Source organism: Mastigoproctus giganteus, chromosome 8 (genome assembly GCF_048544385.1).
Source record: "Mastigoproctus giganteus isolate SK-2022 chromosome 8, ASM4854438v1, whole genome shotgun sequence".
NCBI classification, from domain to species: Eukaryota; Metazoa; Arthropoda; class Arachnida; order Uropygi; family Thelyphonidae; genus Mastigoproctus; species Mastigoproctus giganteus.
The window spans coordinates 38,237,815-38,253,454 of record NC_143582.1 but is presented as its reverse complement, the minus strand read 5'-3'; the positions used below and the strand labels follow the sequence as shown (position 1 = coordinate 38,253,454).

The window sequence follows — 15,640 nt, the reverse complement described above, 5'->3', positions numbered from 1 at the left end:
TGTAGTACTGTAATCTTGTATGGGAACATTTTCAAGTTCAATTGAAACATGGGTATATTTTCAATGGGATTTGAGAATGTTCAAAGTTCATAAGCTGCTTTTCTTGACTTTCCTGGTCTACACTATACTACACTTGTGGGTTGGTCACTCACACACTAGTAAGACTTTTGTGGATTTATTGGATGATTGTTTTCTGCAGCAGCATGTTCAAGAGGCAACCAGAGAGGGTAATACTCTTGATCTGGTTATCATCAGTGATCATTCGTGTATTAAGAATTTGAAGATAAAGGAACCACTAGGTGGCAGTGATCACAGTGTACTGATGTGGGATTTACTTAAAGATATAATTACCATCAGGGGTAAAGGAAAGGGTTTTTGCTTCCGTAAAGGTGAGTACAGTGGTCTCAGTTTTTAAATTCTGTACAGTGGAATCAACTGACAATGTTACCAACAGTAAATTCTAAGTGGGAAGCATTCAAGGAATTAATCGTGGAAGCTACTAAAAGTTTCATACCTATTAAGAAATATTGTTCAAGGTTTAGGCCTAAATGGTTATCTAATGAACTAATGAGACTCGTGACAGAGAAGAAAAATGCATGGGATGCATATAAATTATCAAGCGACTCAGAAGCCTATGGGCAGATATAAGCTAGTTTGTAATCAGGTCACAAAGGCGGTTAGGCAGGCGAAGGCAGATTATGAGAAATCTTTGGCAAAGGATGCTAAGAAAAACAGCAAGGATTTCTTTACTTATATAAACTCTAAAAGGAAGGGGATGAATCTGATTGGTCCACTTGATATCGATGGTTTGACTGTTGATGATCCTGCTCAGATAGCAAACAAACTGAATGAGTATTTTGCATCTACATTCACACATGAGGAGTTATTAACGTTTGAAAATGGCAGAAGGCTATCAAATTGTAGCAGGGTGCTTAATGATTTTGTAATAACTGAGAGCAAAGTTGAGGAGAAATTGTTGAAGTTAAACATAAGAAAGGCACCTGGGGTGGATGGGATCTATCCAGTTATATTAAAGAAGGCAGCAAAGCAACTTAGCAAACCCTTAGCCATAATTATGAGAGCATCCTTGGACTCAGGGGAGGTCTCCACGGACTGGAGATGTGCAAATGTATTCCCAATTCACAAAGGGGGATCGAAGGGTGACACGAGTAATTACACACCAGTTAGTTTAACTTCTGTTCCAGGTAAAATAATGGAGTCGCTGGTTAAAGATGCATTGCAGGATCATCTAGACAAGACTGCAGCAATAATTCAGACACAGCATGGGTTTGTTAAGGGAAAGTCTTATCTAACAAATTTGATAGGATATTATGATGTGGTTACAAAGGAACTGGATGCAAAAAATAATTTTGATATCATATATTTGGATTTCAGCAGGGCTTTTGACACTGTTGCGCATGGAAGACTATTGTACAAATTGGAGCAGAATGGTATTAAGGATAAGTTGCTACAATGGATAAAAGGATGGTTGAATGGGAGAAGACAGAGGGTGGTAATCAATGGGTGCTGCTCTTCGTGGACTAATGTTATTAGTAGATTCCCACAGGGTTCGGTGTTGGGTCCACTGTTGTTTTGTATATTTATGAATGATATTGATGAAGGTATATCAGGCTTAATGTCGAAGTTTGCAGATGATACAAAGTTGGCAGTGTTGTTAATGACAGTAATGGCAGTGTGCTACTGCAACAGGATCTATATAATTGAAGTTTAACCTTGACAAATGCACAGTACTGCATATGGGTAGAAGTAACCCCAGAGAAACGTACCAACTGTGTGGTACTACACTTAAGGTGGTAGAAAATGAAAAAGACCTGGGTGTAATTGTGCAGTCAGATATGAAGTTTTCTGAGCAATTCAGACAGGCTGCCAGGGCAGGTCATGGGGTTTTTTCAATGATATATAGGAATTTTGCTAGCAGGGAAAAGGAGGTGATTGTCCCTCTTTATAAGGCAATGGTCAGGCCACGCCTTGAGTACTGCGTACAGGTCTGGAGGCCTCATTTTAGGAAGGATGTAGATTTGCTTGAGCGTGTACAGAGAAGGGCAACAAGATTGGTGAGGGGAAATGAAGGGATCCTCTTACCAAGAGAGGCTTAAGTTCTGCAAATTGCAGCGGCTTCAGACTAGGCACCTGCATGGTGATCTGATTGAGATGTATAAGGCTTTGAATGGGTTGAGCACGCTGAATTCTGATGGGATCCTTCCACTTGTTCAGATTACGAACCTAAGGGGGCATAAATTCATAAGAAAAGACAGATGTAAAATAGATGTGTGGAAATTTGCCTTTAGCCAGCGGGTGGTTAATTGCTGGAACAAACTTCCATCTGTCGTTGTGGAAGTTGATAGGTTAAATAAATTTAAGGAGGAACTGGACAGGCATTTGGAGGGAATAGTATTATTTATTTATTTTTTTTGGCTGATTCTGCATAAGCTCATACACTTGCTTTCTTGCATCACATGCCACTACTAAAAAGAATTCAACATTTTGTGAATAATGAACAATAGTTGCATCAGGTCAATTTTGTTCCTCCACACAGTTTTCTCTTCAAATTGCTGGAATAAATGAAGTAGCATATTTCTCAGAAGTACTCAGCAAGCTTCAAAAAAAAACTCCAAAACCTTTTCTGCACACCAGTTAAACTCAAAATGCTGCTCTTAAATTTTCCAGGAATTTCTGCAGACTGTCACTAACTTTAAATGAAATTCAATGAATAGTTGAGTTTAATTGATGATACAAATGTGTCACACATTTGTGCATCACCCTCTGTAATTATATAATGTGTTTACATTTCATGCATTGAATTGGTTATTTATGAAAACAGTGTGATCATGTTTTTATATTAGGATTTTTATATCTTTTGCTAAACCTATCAAGAAATATTCCTTCATTTTCTGTGATATTTTATTTGATAGGCATTGTTAAAAAGTGATGCTAAATTTTCAGAATTTGTGCAAAGTCCTCTTATCAAAGCTTCTGTTAAGCGAGGCAAGTATATTATTTTTTCATATATTTTGAAAAAAGTTATAACTAAGTTTTAAATAATAATACTAATGACATGATGTTCAAAATGACTCAACACTTATCCCACCAATACCCAAGTTCATCTCATATGTGCCCAAGCATGCCGTGGTCCATGTTTGTAACAGCAGTGCTTTTTTTTTCAAATTAAACTAACATTGTTAGTGAATGTAATGTTAGCCAGATCCTTTTTATAGCCCACAAAAATAAATGTAATATCTGGTGCCCATGGTGATCAGTGAATTTATTTCCATTCACTGATCACCATTGACTGATTCAGACATTGAGTAATGAGTTATGTAGCCATGCTGCACATGTGTGAAGAAATGAGATTTCCCATCTGGTTGAAAGTTGATTCTGGTGCTTAGTATATGCATCTTAAATATCAGATACTGTTGTAGTATATTGGGATGGCGAAACGTTCTTAACATTTGCTTTATGACAAAATAACAATAATAATAATAATACCTTAAAGATTATTTTCACTAGTAAAGGGCACCAAACTTAGAAAGAATCTTGAGCTTCATGCAATGTGCTAAGCAGTTGTTTCTATCTTGGGTAAGGAAAGGTGACAAATGAATGTGCGCTATTATCCACTATTTTTCCTTTCCACTGCACAAATATTCTTACTTTCTAGAAGCAAATATCAGGATTGTGTAAACAAGTTTGATATTTGCTAGGAAGCAAGAATTTTCTTTTCTGAAAGAAAAAAATCAAACCTTTTATGCAGTGCAACATTCTAAGTTGCAGTTTAATAAATAGATAATAAATAAAATACTTCTTTTAGGCTGTTGTCAGGTGGGCAAATAAAAATGCTGAAGGAATAAAAACTTTTAAAAAGTAAAAATGCCAAAGTTAATAGGAATGCAGAATTTTTTATTTGCTCCTTTGGATGTGATCTTGGGGAAAGTCTTGAGCTTTGAATTAAATTTGAAAATGAGCCATGCACTTTTGGTTCCATTTTTTTAGGGGGAAAAAAGTACACAGAATTTTCAAGAAAATACTACTATTTCTTATAGAGAATAAACTGTTTAATATGCATGTACCATTTCCATTACACAAACAACATTAGTTTTAATTTGTGTACAGTTTTGACATGCATGTACAGGCAACCCCCATATAACACGGTACTTCTACAACACGGTTTCACTCTAACACGATTGATAAATTGCAGCAATCCTTGCACACCACAGTACTTATATAACATGGTTAGAGAATTTCGGCAAACCTCGGAAAGCACGGTAGTTTTGAGCATTTATGCAGAGATAACCCTACTATTATTAAGTTGGATGCAATTTTTCAACATTTCCATTCTTTTTTTTTTTTTTGTGAATCCCTGCTGTTGACCCGCTAGTCATTATGCAAAAAAAAAATCATTGGGAAAACCCCATATTTTATTTTGTTTGGAAATCCCTGTGTTAGGTTCTATGCTATTGAACTTGTGCTTGTTTGAGACCACAAAAAAATAAAAATTAAAAAAAACTGTGCCTTCGAAGTCTTACTGAACTTTGTTCTTAAGAACTGTATTGGAATATTTCTTTGTTGTGAATTAAATTCCAGCCCTAAATTATGCCTTGGGCATAATTTGGGTAACTGCCGATTTATTAAAAGAATGATTTCTAAATTGTTTTGAGCCAGCTGTGGAAAACTATTTAAAGTGGAAAAATCTAGATTTCAAAGTTTTATTATTATTGGATAACACTCCAAGCCATCCAAAAGATTTAAGTAGTAGTAGTAGTGGAATGTGATGCAAGAAAGCAAGTGTATGCTGACCAGGCTAGCCGAGTGGGTAAAGTGCCTGCCTGGCAACCCAAAGGTCGCGGGTTCGAATCCCGCCTTGGGCTTGGATAAAAGTACTGCAAAAACCTTGGGAGGTGCATTATGGCCACAGAAACCGATGCGCCAACAACTACAAAAAAAAAAAAAAGCAAGTGTATGAGCTTATGCAGCATCAGCCAAAAAAAAAAAAATATCACACCATTCCCTCCAAATGCCTGTCCAGTTCCTCCTTAAATTTATTTAACCTATCAACTTCCACAACGACAGATGGAAGTTTGTTCCAGCAATTAACCACCCACTGGCTAAAGGCAAATTTGGCAGGTGAATTTGAAAGAAGCAAATTTGGCAAAGACCGCGCAGGTGCCTAGTCTCCAGCCACTGCAATTTGCAGAATTTAAGCTTCTCTTGGTAAGAGGATCCCTTCATTCCCCTCACCAATCTTGTTGCCCTTTTCTGTACACGCTCAAGCAAATCTACATCCTTCCTAAAATGAGGCCTCCAGACCTCAAGGCATGGCCTGACCATTGCCTTATACAGAGGGACAATCACCTCCTTTTCCCTGCTAGCAAAATTCCTATATATCATTGACAAAACCCCATGACCTGCCCTGGCAGCCTGTCTGCATTGCTCAGAAAACTTCATATCTGACTGCACAATTACTCCCAGATCTTTTTCATTTTCTACCACCTTAAGTGTAGTACCACACAGTTGGTACATTTCTCTGCGGTTACTTCTACCCATATGCAGTACTTTGCATTTGTCAAGGTTAAACTTCAGTTGCCACTTCTTAGCCCATCTGCCCAAATTATCTAGATCGGTGTTTCCCAACATGGGTCCCACGCCCCACATGGGGGAAATTTGATTGTTCAGGGGGGGCACTTCAAAAATTGCTCGTCTGGAGTTTAAAACTACCGCCTACTATGATTTAACTTGTACAAAAGAAGAATTGTTGGTATCTCAATTTGAAATAAGCATTCGTTAAATGTTGTACTTTCTATAGAGCCGCACTTGAAAGTTTGGAGTAATATCAACTACAGTTTGCTCGTAGAGTATTGCTTACTATGCCTAGTGAAGGAATAGTACGTACTGTATTGGAAGATTGCTTATGGCATGCGCAATGCGCAAGCATAGTGGTTGTCTACTGTAGCCTACCGCAAACTCCGTGTTATATGAAATAGGTAATTCCTTTCATACAAACGCTCGTTTGGGCGTCGTGACTGTACATTTGGATAGGTTTGGCGATCTCAGATTAAAATAAAAAATTACTTTGTCTGCGCAGAGAATTATTATTAATGAAGAACCATGATACACAATGGTATGTATTTGTCATATATGTATATTTCTGTGGTCTCAGTAAATAAGCAAATATGTCCAAAAACTCGAATTTGCAGGAGAGGAAAAATAAACTTCACACTTTCATATAAACATGCATATATTCGAATATACAAATATTTATTACTCACACCAACACTACAATAACGAAGATATCTGCATATCACATAATAGTAAATAATAAATACTTTATTATAGTGCACTTATCTTATTTTTGACAAATTAGACTTATCTGCTTGTTCACAGAGACCACAGATTTAATAGCCCGAATTCAGTAATTTGTGTGATTTATTCATTCAAAAAGCATACTAATAATTAATTTTGATATATTAAAATAAAATTAAATTAACTTTAATGTATAGTTTATTTTTAGTTTTTGATTTATCTTATATTTATTTATTTCAGTTGCACAGTAAAATGAGTAGTGCAAGTAAAAAAAAAAAAGTTTGTCAGTATTCAGAGGAATACTTAAAGTTTGGTTTCATACCAGCTGTCCACGATCAAAGGTCACCTTTCTGTCTTTTATGCCAACAATGCTTGAACTAACGAATCAATGAAGCAAGGTCTTTTGAAGACCTTGAAGGCGAAACATAATGCTCATGTAAATTCAGATTTAAATTACTTTCAAACTTTAAAGAAGAATTTTGAAAAAAGAGCAACATTAAAGTCTCTGTTTATTGCTCATACTGCAACTGTCAGTCGTACTCTTGAGGCTAGTTATGAAATTTCTTTACTTATTGCTAAATCTGGAAAAAATCATACTATAGGAGAGAATTTAATCAAACCATCAATATCAGCATTTCTTAAAACAGTTCTGGAAAAAGATGACAAAGATGTGAACGCTATGCCACTCAATAACAATACTGTTAGCAGAAGAATAGATGAAATGAGTGAAGATATTGAAATACAACTTGTTGGAAAGCTGAAAACAAGAAAATTCTCAGTACAAATGGATGAATCAACTTAGAGAGACAGTGAAGTCGTACTGATAACTTATGTAAGATATATTGATAAAGGTAATTTTGCTGAAGAAATGTTATTCTGTAAATAATTAGAGAGCACCACTACCTCCAAAGATATATATAATAAGCTAAAAAATTACTTAGATGACAATAATAGACCAATGAAAAATATAACATCTTGTGCTGCAGATGGTGCTCCTAATATGATGGGCAAGAAAAATGGCTGCTTGAAATTGATGAAAGATGAGAATCCAGAAATGCTTCTTGTGCATTGCGTTATTCATAGGGAAAACTTGGTAGCTAAAAATATTTTGCCTGTTCTTAATGAAGTACTAAAATCAGTTATAAAGTATCTCAATGCTATTAAAGCTAATGCCAAATGTGAGCGTCTCTTCAAGCTTTTTTGTGAAGAACAAAATGCAGACCATGTGAGACTTTTACTTCACACTGAAGTAAGGTGGCTCTCGAAAGGGAACTGCTTGAAAAGATTTATGGAACTAATTGATACTATTAGTGACTTTTTAAGTGACAAACCTGAAATGAAGCATCTGTTAATGGTCGATGGTAAAGCATTTGTGAGTTATTTAGCCGATATCTTTGAAAAACTAAATATATTAAATAAACTTCAAGGAACAAATAAAACTCTCGTCGATGCAAAAGCGAAGATATTTGGTTTCATTACATTTATTGAATTATGTCAAAAATATATTTGTAACAAAAATTTTGAACAGTTTCGTTGGCTGCAAAAATGTGAAGTGACTGATACCGCTGTACTTGTTAGTGTCGATCATCTGAAAATTCTGTCCGCTGATTTAAAAGAAAGGTTTTCTGATTTAAAACAAATTGATTTTCCAACCTGGATGATGCAACCAATGTTAGTGGATTTGTCTGATGTATCAATGCAGTACCAAGAAGAACTCTCAGAAATGCAAAATGATGAGTCAGTTAAAACTTTATTCAATATAAAAGGAGCGATGGCATGGCTTTGTAATGAAACAGAAATTAAATACCCAAATTCAACCAACTTTGCAAGAGAGCTATTGTTACCGTTTCCATCTTCATATTTAGCTGAATGTGGATTTAGTGCCATAAATGATTTGTTACTAAAGAAAAGAAATCAACTGGATATCACAAAACGGGGAGACTTGAGACTGAAGCTGACTAAATTGGAGCCCAATATAAAATCTCTCTGCGGCAAGCATCAAGCATAAGGGTCTCACTAAATTTAGTGCACTCATCTAGAAGTGACTTCACATGGAATGTTGAAATTATTAAACAATTAAATAATAATTACTGAAAATTAAAATATTATAGAAAAATCTTTCATATAAATTATTTTGTACTTGAATTTTAGTTGTCTATTATATGTTTTGAAAATTTCCTTACTGTTTTTTTCTTAATAATTTCCTAATGATTTCTTCCTAAAACCTAAGTCTTGTGTCGTGAACAAGTTGTAATTAGGCTTCATTTAGGGAATAATTCAATTTTTTTGAATATAAAAAATATGTATATGTTAAATAGGGGGCATCAGAATTTTAGAAAGACTTAGGTGGGGCATGGTAAAAAAAAAGATTGGGAAACACCAATCTAGATCCTGTTGCAGTAGCACACTGCCATTACTGTCATTAACAACCCTGCCAACCTTTGTATTATCTGCAAACTTCGACACTAAGCCTGATATACCTTCATCAATATCATTCATAAATATACAAAACAACAGAGGACACAACACCGAACCCTTTGGACTCCACTAATAACATTAGTCCACGAAGAGCAGCACCCATTAATTACCACCCTCTGTCTTCTCCCACTCAACCATCCTTTTATCCATTGTAGCAACTTACCCTTAATACCATTCTACTCCAATTTGTACAATAATCTTCCATGCGCAACAGTGTCAAAAGCTTTCCTGAAATCCAAATATATGATATCAAAATTATTTTTTGCATCCAGTTCCTTTGTAACCACATCATAATATCCTATCAAATTTGTCAGACAAGACTTTCCGTTAACAAACCCATGCTGTGTCTGAATTATTGCTGCAGTCTTGTCTAGATGATCCTGCAATGCATCTTTAACCAGTGACTCCATTATTTTACCCGGAACAGAAGTTAAACTAACTTGTCTGTAATTACTCATGTCACCCTTCGATTCCCGCTTTGTGAATTGGGGATACATTTGCACATCTCCAATCCATGGGGACCTCCCCTGAGTCCAAAGATGTTCTCATAATTATGGCTAAGGGTTTGCTTAGTTGCTTTGCCGCCTCCTTTAATATAACTGGATAGATCCCATCCACCCCAGGTACCTTTCTTATGTTTAACTTCAACAATTTGTCATCAACTTTGCTCTCAGTTATTATAAAATCATTAAGCACCCTGCTACAATTTGATAACCTTCTGCCATTTTCAAACGTTAATAACTCCTCATGTGTGAATGTAGATGCAAAATACTCATTCAGTTTGTTTGCTATCTGAGCAGGATCATCAACAGTCAAACAATCAATATCAAGTGGACCAATCAGATTCATCCTCTTCCTTTTAGAGTTTATATAAGTAAAGAAATCCATGGTGTTTTTCTTAGCATCTTTTGCCAAAGATTTCTCGTAATCTGCCATAGGCTTCTGAGTCGCTTGATAATTTACATGCATCCCATGCATTTTTATTCTCTGTCATGAGTCTCATTAGTTCATTTGATAACCGTTTAGGCCTAAACCTTGAACAGTATTTCTTAATAGGTATGAAACTTTTAGTAGCTTCCACGATTAATTCCTTGAATGCTTCCCACTTAGAATTTACTGTTGGTAACATCGTCAGTTGATCCCACTGTACAGAATTTAAAAACTGAGACCACTGTACTCACCTTTACGGGAGCAAAAACCCTTTCCTTTACTCCTGATGGTAATTATATCTTTAAGTAAATCTCACATTAGTGCACTGTGATCACTACCACCTAGTGGTTCCTTTATCTGCAAATTCTTAATACACGAATGATCGCTGCTGATAACCAGATCAAGAATATTACCCTCTCTGGTTGCCTCTCGAACATGCTGCTGCAGAAAACAATCATCCAATAAATCCGCAAAAGTCTTACTAGTGTGTGAGTGACCAACCCACAAGTTCCAGTCAATATCTGGGAAGTTAAAATCCCCCATTATAAGTCATTGAAAATGTTGAAGTACTGTTCCTACCACTTAATACAACATCCTTAATTCAGCCATTAGATCAAGACTCATAGATCAAGGCACATTAAAACTCATAATGTCAGAAAATTTACAATGGATTTTAGAAAAAATTGATTCCGAATCTATTGAAGTGATGGAGGCATGGAAACATTTCTCAATTGTGGACTGTATCAGAATCATAACTTTATCGCTCAATGAAATAAAACCATCAACATTAAAACCATGTTGGAAAAATGTATGGCCAGAGTCAGTTCATTCAAGAAATATGGTCAAACCGGCAGAAAATGGAATTGGTGTTAGTAGATATTGCTAAGTCGGTAGGAGGGAGAAGGTTTGATGATATGACTACCGAAAATGCTCAAGAATTACTGGTAGAAAACAAGCTGGTGAAGCAGATTTGGTGGAAATGCATCAGAGGTAAACAAAATCAATTCAGAGGATGATAGCGCAGATTAAAATTCTGAAGTTCCAAATTTTACACTAAAAAGCATAAACTTGGCCGAGCAGTTAAAATCTTATTTTCTGAATGAAGAGCCTTCGACTGAGAGGAACGTAAATTTCAAAAGGGAGGATCAAAAATGCTTAGCTCCATACCACGCAATTTACAAAGATCTATCAAGCAAAAGCAAACAAGCCCAGATTACTGATTTTTTTAAAGAGAGCAGAAGTTACACGAAGTCTAGATGCTGCAGAAGAAAGTTCAGAAGGTGAAGATATTCTGCAACAGAGGAAATGTTCTCATTTGATTGTGCTTAGCAGCAATGAATGAAGAGGAAGAAAATTAAATGAAGTACATTATATGTATCACAGTTTGTAAGATGTTTGTTCAGTTATTATTTTTAATAAAAATTAAGTTTCTGATAGTTATTAAATGATGTATTTTTGTTAGCTTTTGAAACGTAACCATCCTTTTTGTACTGGTTCTTAGTCCCGTATAACGCAGTTTCACACTACATAAGATTTTATGGGAATCTAACCACTGTGTTATACGGGGAGGGGAGGGGGGGTGTACCTGTATTTAAAATGCAGTGCATCAGTTCTAATGCCATCATAGGGGCCAAAATAAAGTAAACGAATTCATCCACAATTATTATTGTGAGACAACCACACAAGGATTGAGTTAATTCCCCCCCCTACTGTTCTGATACTTGATGTAAGGCCAGTAATCTGGTCCTACATCAAGTGTCAGAATTGTAGGGGGAATTAAGTCAGAAACGGTGTGAGATTAGTGAGACAACATTAAGACAATAAAAGCTGTATTAATCATATGACAGAACTGTAAACACGACATGCCCTACTTTTTGAAATAAAAATGTTAGTAATAAAAATATATTAAAGAAAATTATAATTGGAATGGTTAAATAAACTTGAAGAAAGACAGAACTTCTGGAAAAGGTTCAGGGAGGAGCATCCAGATTGGCAAGGGTTACGAATCAACGTGCATATGAAGAATGGCTTAGAAAGTGAAGACTGCAAAGCTTAGCAACTAGACATCTTAGGAGAGACCTAATATAGGTATACAAGACCCTGAAGGGAATCAGTAAAATGAATGAGAGAAGTATATTTTTACTGTAAAAAAGAGAAAACTGAGGGACACGAATATAAAATTGGTGAATGACAAAAGGCTGGATCTTGTGAAGTTTACTTTTGAGCAGCGTGTTGTAGATCGCTCGAATGAATTGCCTGCAACAGTGATCAAGGTTGATAGTTTGGTAAAGTTCAAAATGGAATTAGATGGGCACTTTTTGGCAACAGGAGAAGCATATACAATAATTGTTTATTTATTTTTTTGTTTGGTTTTTTTTTTTTTTTTTTTTTTTTGGCAGATGTGGAAAAATCTTGCTTCTTTGCATCATTTATTCATTGTAATAATACCAATTCTAAATTATCTTGGGAAAAATTGTTATTTTTTTTTTTTATAATACTACATTTTACCTATTTGCATTTTGAAATTAGATCTGTGTATCGGTAGGGAAACATAGAACAAGATATTAAATGCATAAAATATATATGCAAAAAACTAGAAACCTAAAATGCCGAAGAGAGATTGTAAATTTTTTTATCAAAGCTTCAAAAAAGTTATCCATCACAATATAGTATTTATGACATATTGGGTGACTGTTATATATTACTGCACATATGGCATCACTTTCTTAAACATTCAGAGATGGTTATTAAGTATTCCATTTTCTGTATTTGAAAATACATTAATTCTGCCTTTACTTTGCATCCTAATAACCTGCACAGGTTCGTTATCAGGATATAGAATATTATTTAATAAATAAATATTCAGTATAACATAGAACCAGAATAATTTTTAAAATCTCACCAGAAAATAGGCAATGGGCACAACCACTAAGCTAGAATTCTGAATTTGCTAACCAAATGTGATATGAAATTATAAAAGGAATGGAATGAAAGGTTATTTTCATGGAATAAAAAAATCAGTGTGTGAATGAATGAATTTTCTTTCTCTTGATTTTTAATTTTATTGAAATATAAGTGATTATTTCTAACATTTCAGATTCACTTGTTAGTGCTCTTCAGAAGCAGAAAATTAGCAATCTGACACTTAACTTAGTAGGTGAGTAGAAAATTTAGAGATATGAAGCTGTTTTAGACATTTTATATTTCTCCTCTTGAACTACATAAACTAATGAGATTGAATGATGTATAAATATTTTATATTTAATTTAACTGTACCATTTACCTTATAAAACTTGTGGTAATTGTGATTTGCTAAGGTTATCTGTAAGTAATATACTATGAGATTTCAAATATGGGAAGATTTCTCCATCCTCTCACTGATGTGGCATCATTGAAAGCTTGAAACATGATGGTAGAAGATGCTTTTTTTGTGAAGAGAGTAATTTAGCTACTCATTTTCTGAACCTTAGAGTGTGCCTGCCAAATAGCCTTATGAAAGAAAGAATAGTATGTAGTAATGGTATGAGATTTAAATAGTGACATTTACACTGATTAATTACTATATCTAAGGCACCAAATATATGAAGATGCTTGTTTAAAAAAATAATAATTTAATTTATTAATTATGAATATGGCCAGTATCCTGCAAATAAACATTATAGGTAATTATTTAACTCTTTTCCACAAGCATACCATTTGCTTTTTATTGTAACTAGCATTACAGAAATAGGAGCATTTATCAAAGGTGTTTGGTCTGCTTTTTGGGTTTCAGTTTTTTTATTGTGAATATGATAATTAATTGGAATAACAAAAGTGGCATTTGGCTTCGAAATTAAGTGCTTTACTGAAATGTTCAGTGTAGATTGTGCTATACACAGGTTGAATTGCACTTGCTGTGTGATTTGAAAAAATAGATTAACTGAAAGTGGAAAAACTGTTTTCTCTGCCTAACCACATCCCTGGTTGAACAGGCCTTTAGAAATTCCTCTGACAAGGCTTGAACAGAACAGTAATACTACAACAGTAATATTAATATTATTTTTGTGTTCAGGTTAAATTAACATTCTGTAATATTCATTCATTAATTTTCATTCATTAATAAATTTTTCCACTTATTTATGGAAAACAAATAAGTGGCAAAAACCATTATATTGCCACACAGGTTTTCAGTTTTGGAGAAAATTGGCAAATCTCTTTGTCTTTCCCACTCAACCATCTCTTTATCCATAGCAGCCTCACTACTCTAATTTGTACAGCAGTCTTTTATGTGCAACAGTATCGAAAGCTTTCCTGAAATCCAAGTATGTGATATCAAAATTAATTTTTGCGTCCATTCCTTTGTGACTGCATCATAGTATCCAATCAGATTGGTCAGACAAGATTCCCCGGTGCCTCCGTAGCCAAGTGGGAAGGAGCAGCAGTGTGTAGCACACGCTTTTTGATTGGACCGGGGTTCGAGCCCATCACCACCAAATACGGAGGATGCGGAAAGGTCAGGGAATGACCACTGCATATTCCTGGAGCAATATGGCCTTAGTTGCTAATGTTCCTAAAAACCAAATAACAACAAGATTCCCCCTTAATAGACCCATGCTGTGACTGAAGAATAAATGCATTCCTCTCTTGATGGTCCTGCATTACATTTTTAACTAGTGACTCCATTATTTCCCCCTTCCCCCCAGAACAGACATTAACCTAACAGGTGTGCAATTACTTGTGTCACCCTTTGATCCCCCTTTGTAAATTGGGGAGGAGGATACATTCACATATCTCCAGTCCATGGAAACTTCCCTTGAATTCAAGAATTATCTCATAATTATGGCTAAGGATTTGCTTATCACCTTTGCTGCCTTCCTTAATATAATTGGATAGACTCTATCCCCCCACCCCAGGTGCCTTTCTTATGTTTAACTTCAATAATTTCTCTTTAATTTTCCTCTCACTTATTGCAAAAGCATTTAGCTTCCTATTGGAGTTTGATAAACTTCTGGTATTCCCTTCCCAAAGAATTCCTCATGTGTGAATGTAGATGTAAAATACATATTCAGTTTGCTAACAATCATTCATTAAATCTGCAGAAATCTTGCTAATATGTGAATGACAGATCCACAGATTCCAGTCAATATCTAGAAAGTTAAAATCTCCCATTATATGACATTCTGATTTACTCTATTTCTCTGTACAGTTGATCATTGTACTCATCAGAGCCATTAGGCCTATAACTAGGGTTGCCAGGCGTCCTTTATTTCAAAGGACAATCCTTTATTTTAGCCAAACTGTCCTTGTCCTTTATTGAAACCAGAAAGGACGCAATTTGTCCTTTATTTTCATTTTTCAATGTCTGTGCCTCGTAATGGCAGTGGCGGATTTCCGTACAGGGGTAGGAGGCTTACATGGTCAGTGGCATTTAATTTTGAAAAGTGTTAATTTTAAACTTTCAAATATTTTCAAGGTCATTTCATATGTTTTTTCAGCGCCGGGGACTTCATCAAATTCAGAAAGGATTTATAGTGTAATGAACTCGAAGTGGAGGGATGGGCGAAATAGATGTTCACTTTCACCCATAAAAAGCGAACTAATGATCTACTTCAATTTTAAAGATAATTGTTTAAATTTTTCTGAGAAAATTAAAAAAGGTGCCAAAGTTCTTAAGGCTGCTCAAAGTAGTACAAAGTATGTTCAATGTGAATGATTTCTAGCTATTAAACCAGTAAGTTTTTTTTTCTTGTGCTTTTTTTCACATACCTAAAATTACTTTAGCTTGATGTCAATTATTGCACTAAACTTGCATTAAAATATTTCGATCAATTCATGCTTTTTATATCATCCATATCGTTCATTATCCTTATATATCAATCCATATTCTTCCCTATAGAAAGCCATGGTTTACCAATATATAAATTTGCAAAAATTTATA

General features: G+C 34.9%; 1 protein-coding gene across 1 annotated transcript in view; it reads left to right on the top strand.

Annotated features, from left to right (window-relative positions):
* ATPsynO (ATP synthase subunit O, mitochondrial) overlaps window positions 1-15,640 on the top strand; it is a 48,447-nt gene that overhangs the window by 21,973 nt on the left and 10,834 nt on the right. Inside the window, exons 4-5 of the mRNA XM_090379316.1 lie at window positions 2,934-3,006; window positions 12,821-12,880. Of these exons, the coding sequence (XP_090235442.1) occupies window positions 2,934-3,006; window positions 12,821-12,880 (133 nt within the window). The remainder of the gene's footprint in view (window positions 1-2,933; window positions 3,007-12,820; window positions 12,881-15,640) is intronic.